The sequence below is a fragment of the Diabrotica undecimpunctata genome, chromosome 4, assembly GCF_040954645.1.
Source record: "Diabrotica undecimpunctata isolate CICGRU chromosome 4, icDiaUnde3, whole genome shotgun sequence".
In the NCBI taxonomy this organism is placed as follows: Eukaryota; Metazoa; Arthropoda; class Insecta; order Coleoptera; family Chrysomelidae; genus Diabrotica; species Diabrotica undecimpunctata.
The window spans coordinates 139983807-140011794 of record NC_092806.1 but is presented as its reverse complement, the minus strand read 5'-3'; the positions used below and the strand labels follow the sequence as shown (position 1 = coordinate 140011794).

The window sequence follows — 27988 nt, the reverse complement described above, 5'->3', positions numbered from 1 at the left end:
GTTATTGGATAATCGCTAAGGGTTCGCTCATTTGCATTTTATGATCTAATCCCCAAATCTATCTACAATTTATTGTATCTTAACAGCAGGTAAACGGCTAATAGTTTTGTTCCTAATTTAGGGATTTTCCAAAATCTCCCAGTTTATTGAATTAGGTACCTAAACATTTCTAATTTGATGCTCAGATTTGTAAATCATTTTTGTTTTGATATTCAAAGCGTAAACACTCGTTGTGCGTAACAAAAAGGAAGATTGTGATTTTATAATGCCTAAAACAACCAGTGCTTCAACTTGGATTAAACCTTATAAAGAGCTGTCTATGGATATGGGAAAAATCTACTGTTCAGTCTGTGGCAAAATTGTAAGTATCTAATATTTTCTATTAAATATCTAATATTTCATACATACAGGGTGTTTCCAAATGACACTTACAACGTTTGACTGTAGATACTTCTCGAAAAATTGAACAAAACGATATAGTTAATGAGGGGTCAAACTTATTTACTTTTCGAGATACAGGGTGTTAAAATTAAAAAAAATTAATTTCTTTTAGTTAATAACAACATTAAACTTTAAAACCAATAAACGTATTTACTTGAAATTTAGTACTCGTAGGTTGTTTTTAAATGAAAAATAGCTTCCTTTAGTGAGAAAAAATTGTCCATGGTACAATACAATGGTGTGTATTTAGAAAAATTTTTCACCTTTACTTTTTTTTATAAAGTTAGCTATTCTAAAACACAATTATTTTTATTGTAATTGAATTAACAAAAAAAAACTTTTGTTGAATTTTAAAAATAAGTTATATGATGTACTAATGGTTAGTAACAAAAACTAATTTGTGGATTAATACTGCATTTAAAACACTTAGCGAGTGTTTTTTTTTTCCAAACCAGTTATTTGATTAACCAAAAACACCTTTTATATTTTTATATTTTAAAGGTTGGGTTAAAATAAAGGTTTTTATTTTTATTTATAGATAGCATGTGAGAAGAAATTTCAGATAGACCAACATGTGAGAACTGCTTCACACATTGCAAAAAAAGGAAAAATAGGAGGAAAACATCAAACTTCAATGGCTAAATGTTTCCAATCTACTTCAAAAAAATTAGATGAGCTAGAAACTTTTAATGAAGACTTGTGTCGCGCATTAGTGTCTGCAAACATACCGCTTTCAAAATTAGCAAATGTAAATTTTAGTTCGTTTCTAAAAAAATATTGCAAACTTAATGTTCCAAGTGATCGGTCTCTAAGAAGAAATAATGTGAACGGGCTATACTCGTCGGTGTTAATTAATATTAAGGAAGAAATTGCAGATAATTATTTTTACATATCTGTAGACGAAACCACTGATTCCTCAGGAAAGTATATTGCTCATTTATTGATTGGTGTTCTTAAAGAAGATACCTTACCAAAATCTCATCTTATTCCATGCCAGCAACTTGAGAAAACAAATGCTTTAACAATTTCGCGTTTTATACAAGAAACATTAGCAACTTTTTTTCTTCCGACAACTATTCCTTCTAATAAATTACTGCTTATTTTATCGGATGCTGCTCCTTATATGGTGAAAGCAGGACAAAATTTAGAAATATTTTTCCCAGATTTAATACATGTTACTTGTGTAGCGCATGGATTAAACAGAGTTGCAGAGGAAATACGAAAAAAGTTTCCTGTTGTAAATACCATGATATCCAGTGTCAAAAAAGTATTTCTTAAATCTCCTATAAGAATTCAACTTTATAAAGAAATGCTACCTAACATTCCTCTTCCACCACAACCTATTTTAACGCGATGGGGAACATGGTTAGAAGCAGCTAATTTTTATGCAGATCATTTTGTTAAAATAAAGAACATAATTATTGATACGTTAACAGATGAAAGTTCCCAATCTCTTTTGGATTCTAAACAAACTTTTCAGAGTAACTTGCTTCAACAAGAACTTTCATTTATAAAATCAAATTTTAGTTTTGTTCAAAAAACAATTACTCAGTTAGAATCACCAAAACTGTCATTGTTCGAAAGTACAGCATTAGTAAAAGAATGTGCGTCATGTTGTCGGAACGTTAGAGGTAATATTGGAAAAGATATTTTAAAAAAATTTGAAGCTACTATGGAAAAAAATAAAGGTTACCATATTCTTTCTGAAGTAGTCAGTGTTCTAGCTGGAAATATTTCGGAAACAATTAATTTAGAACCAAATGTTTTGGTTAGTTTGAAAAATGCTCCCGTTAATGTTGAACGAAGTTTTTCCATATATAAATATATGTACTCAGACAGAAGCCACAAGTTTTTGTTAGAAAATTTTGAACACCACTTGGTCATTTATTGTTACCATAATTCTAAATAAGTTTATTCATACTTAAAAATGATGTAGTTACTTAAAATAAATGTAAATCTTAATGAATAGTAGGAAATATTTAGTTATGTACACTTTTTTTTTAAAATAAAATTGTTACTATTTTACGATTTTTTTATTTATTTGTATGCATATTTTGTAAAATATTTGCATATTTTCGGGTAAACACGTGCATATTTATGCGCATATTTTCTACATTTTTATTTGCATATTTGCCGAAGTCTAGTTATCAGATTTATACCTACTTACTATTTTTTTTATAAAAATCAACTGTATTTATTACTCCGGATATTAACGGAATTTGTTTAATTTGCCTTTAGAAGGACTAGCTTGTATCATAACAACCGTTATACCTCGGGCGAATACCGATCTGATTTTGAATTTGTTTTAAATAAATTTCCTATTGCAGGCCATATTCGAACTCACGACTTCTTAGTTTTTAAACTCAGTCAGTTTGTAAATTAATGCTTTTACAACTTAGCTACCAAAGCGTTTTTCATACTTACTGCGTTTAGTTTTAATATTCTTAAAATCCAGTTCGATACCAATTCAGTTAAAAATCGGTAACTTCACCAATATCTTGAAGAAGCGACAACAGCGACCCGCTAGGTCATTAGGAATCCTAACCTCACACTATTATCAATTTGCCGTCTGTCAAGTTAGAGTAAATGTATTCTTTCTATTATTTTTTTATATAGCTTGACCTTAACAAAATCATGTTCTGTGTGTATGGTATGAGATAAATTATAGTTATAATACTTACTTTTAAGATATTACTTTTATCCGCATTTTATATAAATAGTTATAAGGTAAGTCCTTTTTCCTTTATATAAGATTAGTTGATGTTCTACCATGACCTTAGCCTTTATGTTTACAACTGAAAAATGCGTTTTGCAACGAATTCAATTACATATTTCACCGCTTTGTCGCTTTATTTTGATACTAAAACAGTGTGTTGAACTTAATTATCGATTTTGTTTACAACTTGGTTATATTTTATATGTTCAAACCACATTTTATGGCATAATAATAGATTAATATGTTGCTAGCGTTGCGATAATAATATAATGATAAGCCAATATTTCCGCGCAAAACGAGGTTCTACTATTAGAATTTTACACCTAATACTGGTTTCTTCAATTTAACTAGATATTTCAGTTATTTTTTTATATATTCCCATTCATTGTCTTCAAATAATATAATGTTATCTGCCCATTATCACCTTTTAAGAATATTTAAGTATTTATGTATTTCTGAATCTTTACTAGGCTATTCTGTTGTGAAAGATATTGTGTTTATGAAAAATTAATTCCAAGCAATTTTTCTTATATTAATATCAATTAATATATTTAATTTTCTCACATTAAAGCTAAAATCTTAATAACATAAATAAAAATGAATATATTAGGTAGCCCCTTTTGAAAGTGTTCAAACTGTTAATAGGGGGAGAATGAGAAAAATATATTTCATTGGAACTATAGCTCCTTGCTTGCTTTTATTTCTTGTTAAACATCTTTTTTCCAGATATTTTTACATGTCATTCAAAGTTTTCCATTTAGAGTTTTATCCCCTCTGTAATGTTGTAGGTACTGCAAATATTACAAATTATTTAGATATGTATTTATTCATCAACAGGCAAAGCCCGATTAGAATTGGTGTAAACATCACAGACCATACATAATATGTATGGTTTGTGGTAAACATTTAGAATTCATAAATATTGAGGAATGACAAATCACAAATAATTATGAGAGCATAACTGAGACAGAAACATCTTTTATAAAGCTAAAAAGTCAATCTCACTGTGTTAATATCAGCTGATCTGGTGACAAAAGATGCTGTGAGGACCATAATTAATATGGCGAATAAGAAAGTTGAAGCTATTAGCAGATCTTGTTGCTCTGGGGGAAACATGAATATCAATGTTATGCAATACTTTCAGAGCAGCAACTACCATGTAAAATATTATAAAAAATCAAAAGGTTTTGATATATTGGTGACATATTAAGAAAAGTTAAGACCTGAGTCAACAAACTTGACTGTTCAACTAGTTCAAGAACATGAATGTGGACATTATAAAATAGTAACCAGATGTAAAAAGCATATTCTCAGTGAGGATGAACAAGAGCACAATAGAATGTTTTGGAAACAGATAAATTAGCAGTATTTTAGAGAAACTCAGCATCCAAAAAGCCTTGTTGACAGCATTATTTAAGTGTTGTGAAAACTGGAGAGTTATATCCAAAGTGACACCTAGATCCTTGAGAAGGGAAATGGTTTTAAGAGGGCAGTACTTGATCATGTACTGAAAATTAATTTAATTTTTGAATTTGAAGGAAGTCATGGCTTTACATTTCTTTGGATTTAGATCCATTCCCGTATTTAAGCACCTTGTGAGCTCTGTAAGTCATATTGAAGTTTGTCTCAATCTTCAGTAGACTTAATATCACAGCTCAATTTAAAGTAAGCAGTAAAGAGCAGATGGTGATTGTCAGAAAACACTCATGTATAGGTATCATTAATAAATATGTTGAGGAGTACTGGCCCAAGATGAGACACTTATGGCACTCTAATGAGATAGGAGAGAAAATTCCCTATTTTGGCAATATGTCTTTGTCCTGTTTAGTAATTCTCAAACCAAGATAGCAGAGGTTCACCAATCCCAATCTTCAGGCTTATGAAATAGTATATAAAAGCACACTCTGTCAAATGCCATGGAAAAGTCAATGTAGATAGTATCAACATGTCATCCCTCTCTAGTACATCTGAAAGAAAGTCTAATGAGTTAGTAAATTTAATGCTGTAGATCTTCAAAGTTAAAATCCATATTGTTGGTCAATTAAAATAAGTTCAGGCAGTGGAGATAAGTAGTCAAACAGCAAACTCTCAAATAACTTAGGCATTGAACTGAAATTACGTATGAGGGGCAATATTTAGTCACTGAAGACTTAAAAATTAGCTTCAAAAAGTGTTCTTTCCAAAATTCTGGAAAGATTCCAGTTTGTAGAGAACAGTTAAAGATATCAATTCTATAGATTATATACTAGCGACTCTATCTGGACCTGGACCTGTGTAAATATCTAAAGATAAAAACTTGGTATAAATGTCAGAAATTGAAATATGATTTTCTAGAATACGGAAAGTGAAGCATGGACTTTGACTACATAAGATCTATATTTGAGGATATGTAATGGTGTCTCCCTAAATTCTGAATCATATGCTTACAGTAATTTCTGACAATTTAACTTGTTTTTCTAACTATGCTATGTTATTCTAGCTGTACATTTTTTAAAGAAATTCCAGGTGTAGTATACTTAAAAAGCAATGTGCTAGAGAATGTCTGTGAAAAGTAAGATGTTCTTTCACTGTTACAAAAACTGTATTAACCTATGTGTTTATTAGTTTCATGCTTTTCCAATCCTTATACCGGCTTATACAGTTTTTTATATATAGCTATTTTATTAGTAACATTTTTTTGGTTTTAGTTTTTAGACTTTTGCTAAGATGAAAGTAGTAGCATTAGTTAGTGGTGGCAAGGATAGCACATTCAATATGATGCAGTGCATCGCTGCCGGCCACCAAATAGTTGCCTTAGCTAACTTGGTACCTCATAGTAAAACTGAGATCGATAGTTATATGTATCAATCTGTAGGTCACGAAGCTATTGATCTAATTGCAGCTGCCATGGATCTACCTCTCTATAAAAGGGATACCATGGGTAAGTAAATCATTTCAGTATTTGTAATATGAGATGTTATGAGAATGATTATTTAGATTTTATAAATCAGATTAAGATTGTATATATTGCAAATATCAATGTATTGTTTATATTCCTAAATATAAAGTGTTGGGATTATCAAGGGTGATAAGGATTATATAGGGTGATTTAAATAATCTATATTTAAATATAATCTAAAAAATCCCACAAAAAATTTTAAATTAAACAGAACCTTAAGTCTTTTTGGTTTTAAGTAGAAAGTGGGTTATGTAATGACAGACGTTATTAGTTTAAAAAAAGAAATTTATTAAGAGAACAGTGAAATGAAAATAAATTTGTAAATTTTTGTAAAAATATATCCCTCCTCAGCAACAACAGTATCATATGTCAAAAATTGCCATTTTGTGTATCGGGTATGACGATTATCCTTACTATTTAACATTTTATTATTTCTATAAATTAAATGGTAATGTTGTTATTTTTACTTCAATAAGATTAATTTAGGTTATTTTATCAATTACTATTCCGTATCGTAGAAATTTGAAACTAACATATTAATTATTAACAAATATGTCTGTGTTGCTGAAAACCCAAAGGTGTATTATGATAATTTACCACTGTTGCTGATTATAGTAGTTAAAAATTGCACAGAAATTGCGGTATAGCGTGAAAATTGTGATGTTACAATAATTGTTAAGACATTTTAATACATTTATTTAAAAAATCAGACAAAGGTACCTAATTACATAAGAACATAGAGTAAATTTGCTTATTACCCTATTACAAAATAATCGTTACATCTACCTATTTATATTTTAACATTAATTTTAAAGTAACTACTGGTTTTTGATGCCTGTTGCATGTTGCTCTTGTACAAACTGAGAGGAGGGTCTATTTTGCATCTTAAGATCGATAAAAATCATGATATTTTAAAATGATCTGATTTTTGTTGCATAAAAAGCTCAAGACATCTAATTTATTTTGGTCAAGTTTCAGTGGTGCGTTATAGATCTGTTTTAATTTAATATTATCATGAGTTAAGCTAATGGAATTTCTGCTGTTTGTTTCCCGAATTAAAATTTTTTTTGAAGTTGCTATCACTGTAAATAGTTTTGTAATAAACGGTTCATCTTTAAATACTTTTAATGTTACAATATCGGACCACAAAACTTTTTCTTTATCGGAATTTAAAACAAAATTCTTTCCCATCATTCGTTCCTGCAAATGTTTTATATCAAAAAAATCTGTAAAGTTCATTTCTATAATTTTGCATGTAGTACTAGTAGTTTTTTTTTTGAAAAGTAAGTTACTGAATCGTGAGTCTAAGCTGAGAATCTACAAATCACATATGGATGTGAAACGTGGACCGTCTCAACCACTGATGAAAATCAACTGAGAATATTTGAGCGCAAAATACTAAGGAAGATGTTTGGACCAACCCAATGCAGCGATGGTTCATGGAGAATTAAAATGAACCACAAGCTGGATGAACTAATGCAGAGCGCAGATATTGTCAGATTTGTAAAGTCACAAAGACTAAACTGGTTTGGTCACCTAGAAAGAATGCCAGATAATCGAGCTGTAAAAGTAGTCCAGAGATGGAAGCCCCAAGGAAACAGAACAAGAGGAAGGCCCCCTAAAAAATGGATAGACGACATAGAGAGGGATCTTAAAACCATCAACATCAGGCAATGGCGAAGGGAAGTATCCGAAAGGGCAGAATGGAAGAACATTATTAAGCAGGCCAAGACTCAGAAAGGGTTGTAGCGCCATTAGAAGAAGAAGACCAGTTTTTTTTACATTAGAAATTACAGGAATCCACTGCGAAGGAGTGTTAATGGGAGCAGATCTTAGCACACGTTTCTTCTGTTTTTCAATCAGAGAGTGCATGCAGTCCCCTTCATTTTGAGTATGACCAACAACTAAAAACTTTAAAGTGATCGAAGGAATATCGAGTTTGCGTAAAGAAGTAACGAGGATATAAATTTGTTTTTGTTTTGAGCACAGCAATTGTCGCAGTATAACACAACAGGAAGGCCTTTAGAGCATTCATTTATAAGAAATGAATATAAACATGATCCTATCTCGTTAGATCCACGGTTACTTTCTCCTTCGTGCCAAACATAGCAGAAACCATTCAATAATCCTAAGTCAAATATAGTAAAGTTATATGTACTTTACTTTGATTTATAGTAAAAGGAGTTGATGTCCCCACAAGGTGTCTGGAGAATCGCCTGTAAATCAAAACAGACAGTAGTCCACTCACGTGCTTTGCTTCTTTGCTTGTCTGTATCTTTTTTAATAGGTGACAGATCTTTTTCCTTTAAATGACGGTCATAATTTTCCTGTAAATGGACCTTACTCTTCGCATTTTTGTACTCTTCACACGTACCGCACTGATCTGTCTTAGGACGGAAAAATGACATATTAAATTCATTCCTCAAAAATTCGTCAGAACATGGTGATATTCCCATAACTTTTATTTTCTTCCATATAAATTGTTTTATAATCTCCATAGATGTCAGCTATTTGCTGACAGCTATCTCTATAGATGTATTTTGACCGATCAGTCATTTTTTTACAACAAATTCACAAAAAACACATTTTTAACAAACAGAAAATACACCACAATATGGCTTTCAGAATAATGTGACAGTGTTGTTGTCAAGACCTACTGCTATTAGTAAATAACAGTAGTATAGCACATTTAATTTGAAAAATATATAATATTACAGGATCCAACTTGTAAATACAATACATTTTGGAGACGGCTATCGCCGTATTCCCGTTCTCCTCCGCCAATCCTCCCGGTCCAAGCATGCTCTTCCTCCAAACATCTCGATTCCATCGCTCTTCTAATTCCTTCATTCCATGAGCGTCGAGGTCTACCACTTTTTCTTCTTCCAGGGGTTTCCATCTGTGAAGTTTTTGGGGCCAACGTTCGTCAGGCATTCTCAATAGGTGTCCAAACCATTTTAATCCTCTTCTTTCTATTCTGTCAATGACCGTTTCTGTAGCATTCATGTTATTTCTTATAGATTAGTTGGTCTTCCTTTCCAGCCTTGATGTTCTAGCACTTCTTCTCAAATAATCCATTTCAACTGCCAACAATCTTCTCTTCAGGTCTGCATTAATTGTCCATACTTCAGAGCCATAACAAAGAACTGATTCAACCATGGTTTGACCTATTTTTTTTTGTTTATTTTGGAAATGTTGCGATCCCGCCATAAGGAGTTCAGACATCCTACAATTTTACGTCCCTGATTAATTGAGTGTTTAATTTCGGTTTCTCCCAAGTCATTCTTATCAATGAGTACACCTAAATATTTAAATTTTTCCACTTGTTTGATTTCCACGTCCTCGTCTATCAACACTTCAAACCTTGCATCTGAATTGATAACTAAATATTCTGTTTTCTTCATGCTGACTTGTAACCCCCATTTTACATATTCTCTGTATAGACGCTGATCATAACTTCTAGATCATAAGAATCTTGAGCTAGAACGACTTGGTCATCCACAAAGTTCAGGGAGAACAGTATGTCATTTCCTATGGGGATTCCCATTCCCTGGCAGTGGTTTTTCTAATTTTGGAGGGCTGCCTCAATATATAAATTAAACAGTAAGGGTGACATACTTCATGCTTGTCTTAGTCCTTTAGTTACTTTTATTGGCTCTGATAGTATATTTCCGATTTTTAGGTAAGTAGTGTTATCCCTGTATACTTCTGTGATTATTCCTAAAAAGTATGGACTAATGCCGAGTTGTTGTAAACCTACCACAATTTAAGTCTTGGAACTGTATCATACGCCTTTTCTAGGTCTATGAAGGCTAGATGTATGTTCGGTACTAACCGCTATTCTTTTTTTCTATTAATTTTTGAAGTATAAACAAGTTATCAGTGCAAGATCTACCAGGCGTAAATCCACTTTGGTCTTCGCTAATTAGATGTCCTACATCATCTTGTATTTTTCCATTTATTAGGTAATCTCGAAAATAGGTAAGACACTTAAACCTCTGTAGCAGTTAGGATCTTTTCGATTACCCTTTTTAAAGATGGACACGTGGTGAGCGGTTTTCCATTCAGATGGTACTTGCATTGATTCATTAGAAAAGTTATTCGTTCTATTAAAAGTGGACGTCCTGCTTTAAGTAACTACAGCTATATTGCCAGGTCCTGGAGATCGCCCGTTTTTCATTTTAATTAGCGCAGTTCCTTGTTAGTATTATTAATGTTACTATTTGTTTTTTGTTCCATACTTTATTCCTCTCTCATATATTCCAGTCTGGACTCTTGGAGTAAATTTTTATAGTGATTTTCCCACTTTTCTTTAGGAATTAAGTTAATATATTTCTAAATATTACAGTAACACTGTCATAAGCGAGTTGTTACACTGTTGCTGAATATAGTTCTACAAAAATAGTTATGGCTATAATAGACATATAAGTCGCCATCTAGCACTTATATGACAAAATATCTTTTCGCCAGTGATGCTGACGAAAGTTTAAAGCGGCCACTATACTACTCGCGGAGTTGATCGAAGTTCAGTGAGTACGAGAGTGTAGACAGGTACTTCATGCGACTTCGCTTCGCCTCGTTCTACTTCCGTTCTGTGTCGGTTTTTCACACTACATTACTCGACTTCACGAGTATCTAGAGAATCACCTCGCCTCGATTAACTTCTTAATATTGTTCTGAAGCTATTTTCTTGTGGCATTTTAAATTAATTACTATTTAAATGGGAATAAGCCACAATTAAAGGTTATAATACGTTTATTGACGTTTCAATTTCCACTTCGGAAATCGTTCTCAAAATACAAACATTAGTATTATATTCACTAATGTTTGTATTTTGAGAACGATTTCCGAAGTGGAAATTGAAACGTCAATAAACGTATTTTCACCTTTAATTGTGGCTTATTCCCATTTAAATAGTAATCGATTAACTTCACTTCGATACTTCATACGAAGAACTTCGATCGAGAATGTAGACAGCGTTTAACAAAATGCCGATTTAATGCAACAAAAATAAAAAAAAAAAACACTGAATTTCGACTTGTGACAATGTTGTTGCCGATGTGCGATATGCACTCTACTGTTGATAATTTGATTTTAAGACAAGTATAAGATATAAGTGTTGATTATCAATCTTGTAACTAATGGATTTTTAATTTTTTCATTTAATTTTTTTTATTCGATCCTCTATAATATTGATTTATACATTTAATAAAATTATTCCAGATACTTCCACTAAATTTATTAAATGATTCATTTTGAATTCCTCTTTTTTAGGTATTTCAAATGAACGTGGAAAAACTTACGAACCGTCGGAAAACGATGAGGTTGAGGATTTGTATTTGCTACTTGAAGAAGTGAAAAAGCATGTTAATATCGAAGCTGTGTCTGTCGGTGCCATTTTATCTGATTACCAAAGAATAAGAGTGGAAAATGTGTAAGTATATTCTATTTTTAATGGAAGTTTAGCCTTTAATGACCAAACACAAGTCTAAAAATTCGTCTTTGAAAAATGTTAAGAAATTTAATATTCGTTTTATTTATTGGATGTTTATAAGCCATTGATTAACTTTCCCGTCCTGTCTAATTTTCAAGATTTTTTAGGCAAATGTTAAACCATATTGGTAATATGCCACATTTACCGAATGAAATTGTATATTCCATAATATTTCTAGGTGTATAAGACTGGGTCTGCTACCGTTGGCCTATTTGTGGCAGAGAAACCAACAAGAGTTGCTCGACGAAATGATCAAATGCGAAGTAGATGCTATAATTATTAAAGTTGCAACATTAGGATTAGAAACCAAACACTTGGGTAGATCTCTTAGCTTGCTACAGCCTCACCTTCTAGCCATGCACGAAAAATACGGACTAAATGTGTGCGGCGAAGGTGGAGAATACGAAACTTTGACTGTGGATTGTCCGTTGTTTAAAAGTAGAATAGTGATGTAAGTATATTCTGTCATCAAACCTTTTTTGTAAGATTATTGTGGATATATATTTTCTTATTTGTAGTGAGGAATCAGAGATTGTGATTCATTCAAACGACCCCATAGCGCCTGTAGGTTATCTAGTATTTAAGAAAATGTCACTTGAGCTGAAACTACCTGCTTTGGACCTTCAAAGTCGCTTAGAAGGTTTGCCTTTAAAAGACAGCGATGGATATGTTACTGATCAAGAAGAAGAAGAATTCAAACCTATCGATAATGATGCGGGTAAGGTGTAATACACTGCACGTTTTTTAAAATGGATAATTAAAATTGTTTGGAATAAAAAAGTGTTTGAAAAAGTATTTAGTTCTTTTTACTTAAATGTTTTATTTATTTTTATTGGATTTACTACTACAGACCCACAGCTCTGTGCCGTATGTCCATACTGATTTGATAACTGTTTTGTAAATTAAAATTTTATTATTTATTGAGATCTTAGAGTTTTTTCCAATTAACCAATTGATTTCTTTTTGTCTTAGTTATATTTGCTTTTTTAGCCCAAGGGGTAGGTTGTTTGTTAATTACACTGGTACTAATTGTTTCGAAAATATCAATAGAACAAGTGAATGAAGCAGTTAAGGGAATGAAATTAAAAAAATCCCCAGGCCCAGGCGGAATACATCCAGAGTTGATTAGGTATGGATCATCAAAACTGTTTGAGATGATCCGAAAATTATTCGAAAGATGCTTAAACGGAGAAGAAGTTCCAGAAGAATGGAGACAATCGTATATCTCTCCAATACACAAGAAAGGCACAAAGATGGATCCTAAAAACTATAGAGGGATCGCAGTGATTGCTACTATAGGCCGACTATACTCAAAAGTACTACGAAACCTGATAGAAAATGATATCAAAGACAAACAACCCGAAGAACAAGCGGGATTTAGGGCCGGACGCTCCACTATGGATAATATCTTCACATTAAAAATTGCAATGGAAAAACGAGTGCAGATAAATAGAGAAACTCATATAGCTTTAATAGATTTGGAAAAAGCATATGACAGTGTACCGATCTCCCAACTATGGATAGAAATGGGTAACTTGAAAATAAACCCAATTCTTATTAACGCCACTCAAAAATATTACGAACAAAACTTTGCAAGAATTAAAATGGGACAAGAAATCACCTCTCCTTTTCAAACAACAAAAGGACTAAGACAAGGCTGCTGTCTGTCACCCACCTTATTTAAAATCTATTTGGACAGATCCTTAGTGAAATGGGTAAAAAAATGTAGAAACATGGGAATAACGGTGGAAGAAAACAAGCTATATACACTTTTCTTTGCGGATGACCAGGTAGTAATTGCCGAAGACAGCTACGATCTTAGCTATATGGTAAGAAAACTGCAAGAAGAATATAAGGTGGCAGGTCTAAACATGAATATGACAAAATGTGAATATCTCTCAGTGGGAACAGATGAAATATGTGACCTAGTCTTGGAAGACTACAAAATCAAAGGCGTGCAATCCTGCAAATATTTGGGGGTCATTTTCAACAAGAAGGGAAATAGCGCAGACGAAATCAGGGAAAGAATAAACAAGGGCAGAGCAGCGACCCGTGCCTTAAACTCTCTTCTCTGGCAAAAAAAATTCGACGAGAAACCAAAAAACACATTTACGGTAGTATAGTCCAAAGTATTACACTTTACGGTTCGGAAGTATGGGACGTCACCAAAGCTAATAGAAACAAACTTTTGACGACAGAAATGGATTATCTGAGACGAAGCTGCGGTAGATCGAAACTGGAGAGAGTTAGAAACGAACAAATAAGAAACGAAATGAAAATGGAGAGAAATATCAATGATGACATAGAAAGAAAACAATTAATCTGGTTCGGACATGTTAAAAGAATGCCAGAGTACAGATGGCCTAGGAGAGAACTGGAATGGATCCCTCCTGAAAGAAGAAAGAGAGGACGACCACGGAGAAGTTGGCGCAACGATATTGATGAAGCAATGGCGGCAAGAGACTTAGAAGAGGCAACTGCATATGACAGAAAAAGATGGAAATTGGGGGCGGAGAAGCGGCGACAGCCGTAATAAATCCGTTATTATATATATATATATATATATATATATATATATATATATATATATATATATATATATATATATATATATATATATATATATATATATATATATATATATATATATATATATATATATATATATACTAATTGTTTCAATAATTTGTGAATGATCTGATGATAGGTCATAACTTTGAATTATGTCCATATAGGTGTTAGATATTCCTTTTATGATGCAAAAATCCTTTTATGATTGGTAATATGTCCGTCCCAGACATCCTTTTTGTAGGATTTTGTCTCTTCAAGGAATAGGATCCTGCTTTTGATTGGGGTTGATACTAATTTACCGGGAGAGGAGAAGGTGGTTGTCCGTCAATTTCTGCTGGTTAGCTTCCTTGTAAACACATGAAAAGTCCTCACGTGGGCAGATATTGTGGTGCAATGAGATTGGAAAATCACAGAAAACCAATCTCCTCCTGTCCTTTGTGTATTGTCTCAATTCTTAAGGAGTGTATTAAGGCCGCTCACGGAAATGGGTTTGTTTAGGAGTAGTTCGAGTTGGATTTGATGTAAACTAGTTGGTAGAACTTTTCTTGTATGACATCTGGGACAATTGGCGAGGTCAAAAAATATTCAATGATAAAATAAAATATGTAAGTAAAGACATAACAGCTTTTCCAAACAAACACTCTCCGTTTTTTATCTTATAATTGTTTTAATATAATTTATTTTGTACTATTATGGTCTTCAAGTGCTTGATGTGTGCTAAAACTATAACACACATTTATTGCAGTTATACTAGAGTCTTAAATTGTTTAGAAATGAATTGTGACCCTAAACTGTTTATTATCTTTACAGATGACGAAACGGTCCTAAATTCTGGCTCCACCGAGTGCAGCAGTTACTCATCCGAGGAATTTCTACAAGAAGTCTCTTCCGTCTACAACCGAGAAGGTTGGTTGTTGATAGGCGGCGTTCAAGGAACTTCGAGCAATGCGTTCGAAGCTATGGCGGAGGCGATGAGTATCTTAAAGTGTAGGTATGCATAGATACGGCACATTTTTTATTTTCAAACGCTTTATAATTATCTAACTTTGTCTTGTTTATTGTTTTTATCTGCTAGTTATATAATTATAACTAGATTTACAAAAGTTTTGCACAGTGCCATCTAGCGAAAGTTACTCCATTGCGTAAATAAAATACAAATAAATATCATGTGATAGTAAATTTAATTGTTGTACTCGTATAAACTAAATAAGATGTTTAAAAATAATAATTGTATGTATATGAAATTATTTTTAAACGAGAAATGTCATAAAAATTTAAACAAATGATTCAATATTGTTATTAATTGGATGATAATCGAATCTTTTATTGACAGATATTGTTTTAATTTTTTACTTCTAATTTTTCTAATTTCTAATTGTTCTTCTTTTAATTTAAACCTACTTATGAGGATTAGAAACGAATTGTTCGAGAGTCGTCAATCGATGTGAAGAAACGCCATCTTGTGGCGCTAGTTTCGTGATGCTCGCCTCAGTGTTTTACTACAGAGAAAAAAGAAATACAACGCCAACGTAGAAGCTTGGCTTCAAAAACTCTTTATGACAGCCGAGTTGTGCTGGATTGGGTTACACAATCATCAAGATTATTTAAATTGAGTCCAAATTAAACTATCTTGATGATTGGGTCCGCCGACCCAGCTATCACCAACCAGAAAGCTTTGTCTGTCACATCCCTTAGTGTGCTCATCTAGTTTGTGTTTACCAAATTTTAGTTATTTCTTCGTAATATAACCATTTTTCTTCTATTTTCGTAACATTTCATGTACCAACATACTATTTTTGTTTGCCAGTCCAGTATATAATAAAACATCATATACCGCTATATTTTCCAGCTGAACTGTTGAAGCATGACCATACGATAAGGGACGTATGTTCTGTTACTATGTACATCGGAGATATGTCGGAGTATGCGGCACTGAACAAATTGTATGTGGATACGTTCAGCTTTACGAATCCACCGAGCCGAGCCTGTGTCCAAGTTCCCTTTAACGAGAACAATCCCGTGAGATTAGAAGCCATATCTTGGAAGGCGCCTGTTAAAAATGTTGGAGATACAAAAATTGAAAGGTAAGAAGGATGACTAATTATTAAATAACGTAGTGAATTAAATTATGTATGCTCTTGTAGATTAACTTTTTTTATTTTGTAATAACCTAATTAATCATTCAAGTGTATTAGCAGAAGAACAAGAAGCAAAAAATCCATGTAAATTGGTTTTCTTGTTCAGCTTTTATCTTAAACAAATCTTCTCGAACACTTAAAATCTCTTGGATTGCATTGTAGCCATATTCACCTTTAGATCTTCTATCTTAACAGGCATCTTTTGCTTAGCACTTGTCTTGACTAAAAATTCTACTTGTTCCTAAATTATTTTGGCAAAAGCCTTTACCATTGGATAGGAGAAACGTGGGTACACTGAGACGAAAAAATTTAGGACTTCATTTTTTTTTTCAAAATGTTTTATTTACTAAAGTAAGACGAAAAGACATGACTAGGTTAAATGGTAATACATATGAGCACTTAAAGTACCAAAAATATTTTATAGAAAAAAGTTTCACTCAAACAAAATAATAGGTGCAATTGTCTCACTGTACCCTTCCTTGGGGGAACACTGAAACAACAGTATCTTTTTGATTTATTATTGTTCAAACTAATAGACATTCTTGTTAAATCGAAATTAATTGCTGTTTTTTAAAACTTGTTACAAAAAGAGAAGAAAAACACATATTTGATCAATCATACATACTTTAAAAAGTAATATCAGTAACTAAATTAACAAAAAAAATGACGCTCTCTGGTAACATGCGGTTCTTTTAATATTTTAACAATTTGACCTGCAGAAATAGTACAAATGTCCGTGACATTAGGAAATACAAAACATTTATGGTTTTTTGAACTTTTTCTCATAAAGTTAACTTCGACAGCCATAATATTCTGTTTTACAACTTGCTCCACAAAATACTTTTTTACTGATTTATTGTTGGCATCATAATAAAGTCTAACCAATATGACATCTTTGATTTGAATCCTTGAAAAATTTCAAAAAAATTTTGAAGAAGAAGTGTCATCAGGTTCTATTATGTTTTCCTCATTGGAATCATTAACCTTTGACAATATATTTACCTTAACAGTGTGAATCGCCGTCTTCTTTATTCTAATTTTTTGTAGCTCGTCTTTCTCTAGTGTAGGATCTGTAGCGATTCTTGTCTTTCCCTTTCTTCTTGCTTTGCGTATTGCTGGTACGCTGGCTTTCTTTTGATATCCTCGTATTTCCACAGCACTCACAAATTGTAGTTTCATATCTTTTTTTGTTGTCTTTTTCCTTTGTTCGTCAAGTTGATGAAGCTGAATTGCACTAGTAGAAGTAGAAGGTAATTCTTCCAACACGATTCTGGGGGAGGTGGTCTATCCGTCACATGACTCGCCATAAAATCTCCTTCGTTAAAGACATGCCGATCAAATGGAAAAATGCCTGTCTTCTTGAAAGCTGCAGCTATGTTTACAGGGGTCATTGCTCGGAGATGGACCACTCCTACAAATGATGCCACAATATATAGTTGCTGTTGTTGATGGATTAGCTTTATGCCACGAACGTAAGGCGCCATTCTCTTTGCACAAATTAATTCCTTCTATTGAGATGTGACTCTCATGATTGTCCATTATTAAGAGCGAAGGGTTTTCTTTTGAACTTAAGGTGTGTTTGATAAAATGCTTCAATACTTCTATAAACCACTGCGTGTTCATCCAGCCGGCTTTCGTAGCCAGTCCTAAGGTGCGTCCGGAGGAGCTCCTACCAACATATGACTTTTAAAATGCACCCGTGGAAATACCATCACAGGTGACACTGCACTACCACAGGCGTTTACGATGCAGCACGTTGTAACCAATGTTCCTCGTTCGCCACTTTGAATTGTCGAAACTTGCTTGACGCCCTTTTGGGCTAGAACCTTAGCTGAACTGTTTGCGACTGTCAAAGTCCACGTTTCATCCAGGTTATAAATTCTCAGACCATTTGAGAAATTTTCGTGCCTTCTTAAAACATTTTCTAATTTTTCAAAAAATAATTTTAGATTAACAGGATTAAATCCTGCCGCCCTAGCTAAACTACAACCTTCGAGGGTTCGTAGACTCAAATTTGGATGCCGTTTTCGAAATCCTATGTACCAATCTATTGATGCTTGGCCTGACTGTTCCCAATTGGGTTAATAGTATTAGCTTTGGCCAAACCATAGGTTAACTTGCGACAATTGGTTACAGTTAGCCCATAAAACATCTTTGAGCAAGTCACAATGTATTGAACAAGAACTTCTTCTAACTGTGACAAAATAATTTGTTTGACTTTGTAGTTAGGACTCATCCTAGAAGTAGGGTATTCTTTGTATTTTTTTACATATCTGGTTAAAATTTGGAAGCTTAAGTTTGTTTCCATCTGTAACTAAAAGTACCGCCTCCCTTATTTGTTCGTCCGTGAACCGACCAACGGTTTTTGCAGTTTTCTTGGGATGCACCATACTGCAAATAAACAATGACTAGTTTAGTTAGTTTAATTTTTTACCAAAAGGAAAATAACATAATTTTAGAAGGGAACTGGGAAATAACTTATAAAATGTCCCACTGTACCCACAAATGAAATGTCTCACTATACCCACATCACATTTTTTTCAGTTAAACGACTTAAAAATGTTTCTGAAACTAATGCGTAAGAAAATAACATATTTTAGACTTACCTTAAATACGTAACTATCGGTTACTATCAACACCACAATTTTATTGTTAACAAACTTTAAAATTGCGACCGAAACAATTACTTTGACAATGGCTGAACACTTGATATCGACTAAGAACAAAATGCTTCAAACTGTCACTGCTTCTAAAAGATCAATGTCATAGTCATACCGCCAACTTAGTTTTTTTTAGTGGTGCCAACAATCGAAATTCAATTTGCCAAATATTGGCAAATGTCTCACTGTTCCCTTTGTCTCACTGTACCCTCTTTTTCCCTACTCAACTTTAGGCTTTCCACGGTTTTTGTTCTATATTCATCAATGATTAACAGTAAAGTCGTATTTTGAGTAATATTCAGTTGTTTTAGTAACATTTAGACTTTGATGAAGAAATAAACGACAAGTTTTTTAAGAGTTAAATTGATTTATAATATAAAATTTATTGCTTATTTCATTTTTTTTTTTCAGGCAAACTATGCATGTCCAGAGCAGGTCTCATTGGGCTCCATCAAATATCGGACCATACAGTCAAAGTGTGCGGGTGAAGAACTTCGTTCATTTAGGTAACATACGTTCAAAAATTAATGTTTTAAAACGAAAATTAATATAAAGCACTTAATTTTTAACTAATTCTTGCTCTAGTTTAGTTTCTGTGAAACTTTTTAATTGTAACTATACCTTTTAGCTGGACAGATCGGATTAGTACCAGGTAGCTTGGAGATGGTAAAAGGTGGTATAAAAGCTGAATGTCGGTTGGTTTTAAGACATTTGAAAAGACTGTTGATGGCTGTGGACCCTAAATTTAGTTTAAGGAATGTAGTGCAGGTAAATATTGTTCGTATTAAACAAAACAAATAAGACTAATTTTTGTTATATGTATTACACACGCGAAATAGTTGTTCAACAAATAAGTTAATCTATCGATCCATTCAAATTGAATTTTAAGTTAAACACATGCTGGGTACGTGTCAAGCGAACAACCCTTCCTCTTCAATAGTGTTTTAAATTAGAATACACACTTCTTTCAACTTCGAGTTCATTTTCCGGTAGTTAGTGACATTCATACTAGTGTTGCTTCTTTCTGACGCAATAGTACCAACTTACCGTAATATAGTTGCTCACACCTTTCATCCATAGCAAAACATTAATTGAAATCTAACGACAAAAAAATATATTCATACATTTTAAAAGTATTTCAAATGCATATACCTCTACATAATATGTACATACACATCGAAAAACATATCGAATACAGCAATATATTTACTCGAACTTCCTTTATAAGCGTAAATGTTACTCATTGTATTTTTTAGGGTATATGTTATTTGACGGATGCGTCTTACGTTGGACCAGCTAGAAAATTATGGGAAGAGAGTACCAATAACGCTATAGTTGACTACGTTGTTGTAACCGGCTTGCCGAGGAATGCAGCTGTAGAATGGCACGTGTGGGCACACAAATATAACAACCAGTTCGATTGTAAGTGTTTATTATTCTTATGTTTCTGCATCTAATTTCCTTGGTATTATTTTGAAGACATAAATTAAAGAAACATCTGACTGCACTCCACTAGCTGCTCGCGCATACTTCTTCTTTTTCCTATGCCGTCTCCATTAACGGAGGTTGGCGACCACATTTCTAAAAGTTTCTCTGTCTTTTGCAACGTGGAATAATTGGTCTACAGTCATGTTTGTCCAGTCTCGAATATTTCGCAGCCATGCATGTGCACACTGTAAGGAAGGAATACCTAGCACTAGAGAGTTGGACATTCAGCGCTTCTTGTGTTATACAGTTTGAAACAAATTGTGCGGTGTGTTTGCCGCCGGAACGACCGTCGGAGGGTTAAAGAAACTAAGGTTAAGTTTTATTACCATTAAATATGGAATACTATAATCCGGATGCCCCGATAATTCGCAAAGGGTCTTGTTTTTGCCTCCCCGGATTAACGAGGCCCTACTGTAACTTTAAAATGTGGCTCATTAAGCTGATGGGATTAATCATTGCAGGATACGGCTTTTGTTTTCTTTGTTAGGGCAATAAACGTTGACTTCGGCCATGATATTGGTATTACTCTGTTTAAATAGATGTCATTGAATATTTTTGTTGGTCGTTGAGTACCGTCGGTATTAAATGGCTTTATGAGTTCAGCATATGCATTGTCAGGTCCAAGAGCTGTGCCATCTTTTAGTTGTGATATTACTTTTTTCACTTCACCTGATGTGATTGGTAAGTGGTCATTACATATGTAGGACGGAGGTTGTTCGGACCTATTATCATCATAGAGTTCTTATATGAAATATTCAATCAATCAATCAATCAATCAATAATGTCTTTTTATTTCCCATTAAAAAAAATACAATTTTCTCTTTTAGTGACATTTGTTCTCCTTGGCACATGCCATCAGGAGGGTTGGCAAACTAATATTATTCCCTAATTAATATACAAAAAATTACACTAAGGCTCATTACATCTAACAAGTTCATTAAAATTAATAAAAAATAAATTAAGTAAATATTCATATAAATGTAAGTAATTAACTAAAGTATAACAGTAAGGTATATATTGCATTTAAAATGATTGAATGTGTCCCTTAGAAGGGGGGGAAAGCTGTTGATATAATAATAATCATAATAACAAGATAGTCAAGATAGACAAGACAGATAAAAAGATAATAGCTATTCGCAAACAAATTATTAATACTAATTTTAATATTTTAATACTATTGAAATAACACCATGCTAATAGATTTAGTAATTAAATAGGCTCAATAACTCATACCTATACGCCCATGCTTCCCTACAATAACCTGCTAACTCAGCCTTTCCCTGTCTCATCATTGTAACTACTTCCACTCTACTAAGTTCATGTCTACCCAACCACTTTAACCTAATATGTCTCAACACCGAACATTTTCCCAAAAAATGTATCACATCTACTCTTTCCTTCGTGTTACACATTGAGCAAAACGTTCTTTCATCATTTCTGCCAGGTCGATCATTCAAATATAGAACTCCACATCTTAATTTGAAGAGCCATCGAATGTCACCAAAATTTTCCATTTCCAGTAGATAATGCATGTTTACTCCTTCTTCTCGCAGTTCTTTGTAGTGTCCACAAAAATTTGATTCGAGTGCCCTATTCTCAGCCTGACGCTGTATCTCCTCCTTCTTTTTTTCTATCATATTCTCAATCATACTAGGCCAGCTTTCTCTCCATTCCCATTCACACCTTACCTCAATTCCAAATTTGTCTCCCATGCTCATCCAATCTTTCCACCAGCCACACCTTGCTCTTATCATTTCTTTCAAAAGAAATTTTGGCAACCTATCACTCGAATATCCTAGTATTTTTTTAACATATTTTTGATGTAAATTCATTGTATATAGGCTGACTCTAGCAATACCTGTCTCCAAATCTAACAAAGTTAGGACAATACCTTGGACAAGAGAACATTTTTTTTTTAATAAAATCTTCTGATTATTTCCACCTCATCGTACTCAAAAAGGCCCCATACCTGAGACCCATAAGTCAAAATTGATCTTATCACCGACTCATACACTGTTACTTTAGCCAAAAAGGGTATATCAGCCTTAGACACTAACCTACTCCAAGCCGTGTGAATCGCTACTTTTGCCAAACTCTGGCGCTTTTTTAGATGAGCTTTAAACGACAACTTGGGTGTTAGTGTCGTTCCCAAATAATTATAGTTATTCACTACCTCTAATACTTGATCATTCAGCTTCCAAGATTCCCTGATCACACCACCTCTTCTGAATACAAGAATTTTGGATTTATCTAAATTGATTTTTAGATTCCACATCCTACAGTATTTTTCCAGTTCATTAATCATCCGCTGTAGCACCTTCGAATTGATTGCCATCAAAACCAAATCATCTGCATATAATAAAAGTCTTATAATTAAACCATTTATCTCCAAACCGCCTCCCAATGCGTCATGCAGGTCATTCACAAAAAGCGCAAACAGTAATGGACTTAAAAGACATCCCTGTCTCACTCCTACATTACAGTCAAACCATTCAGATAGACCTTCCTTTGACCAGACTGCCGATTTTGTACTTGCGAACATACTTTTTAACAAATTCAGCACTTTAGTAGATAATCCTAAGCGACTCAGCTTGTAAAAAAGGGCCCATCGATCAACTGTATCAAAGGCAGCACTAAAGTCCACAAAAAATGTATAAACATTTTTTACTCCCCGTGCCTGTTGGATGTTTACTATACTCGTAAGATTAAAAATGTTGTCTATAGTTGAATAGCCAGTTCTATATCCTGCCTGAAACTCATTTAAAATGTTATTATTTTGTACCCACGAGGTAAGTCTGGTTAAAGTCAATGCCGCAATGAGTTTGGTTACTGCATTTAAGAAGCTAATACCTCGATAACTTTCTGCACTTTCCATATTGCCTTTCTTATAAAGAGGAAAAATGATTGTATCATAAAATCCCCGAGGAAAGTTTGGTTTGACGAAAAAATTATTAGCTAGCCCAAGTACAAGCACTTTTCCGTTTTCTGGAAGAAACTTGTAGAACTCAGCAGCAATTCTATCCACTCCTGGTGCTTTATTTGGTTTTAAAGAATCCAATGCTATTTGAAGTTCTTCCATACTAAACGGCCGGTCTAAATGTTCATTGGGGATAAACGGTTCTGCATACAACACAGGATCTTCTGTTATCTCCGTATTCAAATGTCTTGCAAAATGTTGCAGTAAACTATTTAAGTTAACACCTTCCCCAATGGCCGAACTTCCAAACTTATACAGTCCAACAGCCTTCCAAAATTCTTTTGAATTTTTAGTATTTCTTAAACCCAATGCAGCATTCTTATAAAATTCTTTCTTTTTAAAGTCACAAAGGTGTTTGTATTCCTGTTTAACATTCCTGTATATGTTTGTTGCATAAGTTGAGCTAATTTTTCTAGATACTCTGAGATATGACATTACTTGCTTCCTCTTTCTTGCGCACTCACCATCAAACCATTGCTGGCTTTGTTTACACTCCTCCTTTGCCTTAAAAAGCTTACATTCTCCCTTGTGTGCTGACTTTTTTATACATTGCTGTAGTAACTCTAAAGTTGTCTCCGGTTGATCAGTCCACTCATTCACCCTATTAATTTCACAAGACATTTTTTCTTTATATTTTTCCGAATCAGTTTGGGTCCACGTAATTTTAGGAAGCAGTGGCAAAACTTTAGTCGTTGATCCCTGACCGTCATTATCGAAGGTCAGCTCCACTATTAGAGGCATATGGTCAGAATAATATTCACAACCTATAAAAAAAATTTCTACTAAATTTAACATCGGTCTTGATACACCGGTATATGAAATATTCCTTAAACTATAATTACTAGATATTTTAAATTAGTTTTGTAAATTCCATAATATTATTTTTAGACGAAGAGAGAGGCAAGTGTGTAGACAACTTTTCGATATCCATTTACAGACGTTGGAATTACGAAAACGACCTATCTACCATCTTATGTCGAGTAAGTCACCAGGAAGATGATGCTACCCTAGAACTTCCTATATTTACCGAAGCCATCGAGTACACTCTCCAGAAGCTTCAACAAGGATTCGACGGTCAAAACTCTGTCATAAGCTTGAAAATTTTTTACTCTGTAACGAAAAACATAGATCCTAATTTTATCCTACAATATTTTGACAATTTTACAAAAGACCTTAGTTTAAGCTATACACTTGTACCTGTCGTATCTCTTAAAAGCAAACAAACATTTTTGTCAATTTGTGGTATAAGGATGCAGTAAGTATCTTGATAGTAGTGAACAAACATTAAACATGTCATCAGTTGTAAGACGTAGAACAAATATTAAGACCCAACAAACGGCAAGTAATGGATACTTCTGCAATTTTTTCTAAATGTTTTTATCTGATTTTAAACCTGGTAATCCACATTTAGTGTGAAATTTAATTCAACCAGTAAATTGCACAAAACCAGGCGGAACGATCTCTTTTGATTGGTTCGCTGGTCGGTAAAGTTCGGTAACTCGAGGCGAATATTCGCGCCTTTTTTTATTAATAAAACAGCCTTCAAGAGGTGTCAATAAACTAATAAGTTAATACTAATAAATACTTACAACTATAGTTACAATCAATAATGTTTCTACAGGATCTTTCTTACTTACAGTAATTATTTACACAAGCACTCGTATACACTAAGCCGCATTATATTCTGTTTTTGAATGAATCACTACACTAACTTAAAGGGCTTCACCCTGTTCAGTCTTCTTACTAACTGTGTATTATCCAGGAGTTCGAGAGCCCCGATATTCACATGTTGATGCAATCTTTGCTCATGGTTATTGGACAAATTCCTTATTATGTCTTCAACAGTCTCCATCTTCTCCAGTGAATGTAGCTGTTTTTAATGTACCAGGGGGATCGTCGTTGCTCCTTAATACTTTGTTCTGAAAGCGTGTATCTTTAAAATATTGTTTTTTCTGGCACAGTATGACCATACCGGTCTGAATATTTGTTTATATATCAAATATATGGAAAGGTTTGAGTTTCTTTCAAGTAACCAGTACTATTTTTTATATTTTAGTTCAAGTTCCTCTCTTTTTTATTTATATGGACATTCCAACAAAGCCTCGCATCAAGATGCATACTCAGGTACTTCACAGTATCTGCAAAAGGGATGTAGGTGTCATTTATTTCAATTGACACATATTGTTTTTCCTGATTAGTAAAATTCACATGCACTGATTTGTTCTCTGTTCATTTTATCCCCCATTTTTTGGTCCAATCATGGACCTTGTTCACTGGAGATTTTAGATTTCTTGCAGCTTCTTCATGTTTATTTCTCACTGCCAGAACACCTTTGTCTTCCGTATATAGCCGGAGATACACATGCCTGTTACTAGCACAATGGCATACCAGTACCTAGCAAGCACCAGCTACTATCCCCAAACTGGCATGCTAGTTCCTGGCATGCTAGCTAATCGCAAAGAATTTGATTTTTCTTACTAGTAGCATGTTGTGAGAGGCATGGCGCATGCGTGGGGAGTGTCCACGTACGAGCATACCAGTAGCTAGCAGAGAATTGTTAAATTTGTTGTGTTGGTGATAAAAATTAATCGTTTTATTTTTAAACTTGTTAATTTAAAAAATGTTTCGTTGGGGTGATGAAAAAACCATCAAATTTATTGCTATCTATAGAGAATTGGAGTGTCTTTTGAATTATAAATCATTTATATACAAAAATAAAATAGCCCGTGACAATGCTCAAAAATTCAAGAGGAAATGGGTGAAGGTATTCACCCATTCACAAATTTTTTTCTTTTTTGAGTTCCGCTTTGGATTCATTATTAAATTTCTAACAATATCTGTGGTCATCAGCAATATTTGCTTGTTAAATTCATTCCGAATACCTTCCATGGATCCCCTTTTTTTGTTGAAAACTCAAACAATTTTAATTACAAAACAAGTACTTTAGTTTCAGATGAAAACCACTTGATTATTTACTAGCACTAGCATATGTAAAAATTTACTAGCAAATGTGTACCCGGCTATTCCAATTGTTCCATTTTCGAGTTCAGGGATATCGCTAGTGTATAAAAAGTAGAGAACTGGGCCGAGTACACTTCCCTGTGGCACTCTCGCCTTGATTTCATTTATATGAGAGGAAATACTATTTAGGTAGGTGTATAGACAGGAAGCAATTTCTTGTCCACCTCTTTGAGCCAGAGTTCTCAAAAATAGTAAGGTTCAGAGTCCACAATTTTCTTTTATATAATGAAATGCTGCTTCTTAAGTAGGGAGTGAGCAAACATTTTTGTAGATCAAAACTGTAGACCACCAAATTAGGGATTAAGTTTGCAAGCCAGTATCTTTCTTTTTCTCTTCATAAGCGAAGATTTTCAAGATGAGTTCTTTCATTTCCATCTGTGACGAATTTAAGGCGTAAAGAAAGCTTATCGGAAATAGTACACGGTTTTTTAAAAAAGAAGTTAAATTCTTCTACGAAAATTTGTCTGTACAGTGATTCGTTTCTAGGTGTTATGTTGGTTTCTTGGCAATACTCACAATATAGCCTATACATTTTTTGAAATAGAAAGATTGGGAGATAAATATTTCTTTGTTTTCCACGACCATCGTTTGAGAAATTATTTGATGTTTAGGAAGGTTTTTTGTTCACTATTAGTCGAACTTTTTTTAAGGTTACATCTAACGTTGATAAAAACATTTCGTTTTTATTAAAATATATCGTTTTATCTTCTCTGATTATTGCCAATTCTGCTTTTTGGTATTTATCTTTTAGTTTCCTAATGTATTTTAGTCTTCCTTATTCAATGCTAAAATAATCGGGTCATCCGCCAATAATAATTTGTAATTTTATGTTAACTAGTAGTATATCCATACGATGACAGTTTTGCTTTCAGTTTAATAGTGAATATCTTGCATGTGCCTTGAATAATGCTGGAGATAAGAGCTTCTTGTTTGAGGTTATTATTTGCATAGAACCCTGTGGCTATTTTTTTACATATCTGTGATAGCTTTTATTAATTATTTTCATTTGTTCTTTCAATGGCTCTCGACTTTATCTTATCTAATTATTTTCAATTGATTTAAAAAAATATAGCAATTAAATATACTGATAAATAAAACTCATAAATTGTTTGTGAAGTTTGATGACTTTACTTGCCGTTTGAAATCTTAATTAGAGTTTAAAATATTTTTGTAGTAAATTGATTTCTATACATTTAAAGAAGACAATGCTCCTCTGCTGAACAATATCGATTCTGCATAAAGATTGTTACGTTTTTATTTTTTGACAGGTTTGTTTTACCTACCCGTTGTCTCCCATATTCACCATTTTTTTATGTATATGAATATTTTTGTTAAAGTCTACTGTTATATTTTAAATATAAAATGTATGAGGATTTGTTTGTTATTTGTAATAGGTATGATGATAATAGGTAAGGTCGTCAGATTAGGTATGCAGAAATAACGGAATAAAACTAATACTTAAAAAATAGTCTTAAAGATACCTTGCCCTATCACATCAGAAGTATTTTTCTGCTTGTGAAAGAAGTATAAACAATGAAAGAAGA

The 27988-nt window shown here is 33.2% G+C and overlaps 1 protein-coding gene across 1 annotated transcript; it reads left to right on the top strand.

The window, feature by feature from the left end:
• Nucleotides 1-2989: 2989 nt before the first annotated feature.
• LOC140440115 (uncharacterized) lies at nt 2990-27817 on the top strand. Its single transcript, XM_072530400.1, has 11 exons — nt 2990-3168; nt 5845-6077; nt 11370-11529; nt 11768-12040; nt 12108-12307; nt 14971-15147; nt 16010-16244; nt 19370-19464; nt 19587-19726; nt 20215-20380; nt 24312-27817. Exons 2-11 carry the CDS (start codon nt 5864-5866, stop codon nt 24680-24682), a joined length of 2031 nt encoding a protein of 676 aa, XP_072386501.1. The 5' UTR covers nt 2990-3168; nt 5845-5863; the 3' UTR covers nt 24683-27817.
• The last annotated feature ends 171 nt before the right edge of the window (nt 27818-27988 follow it).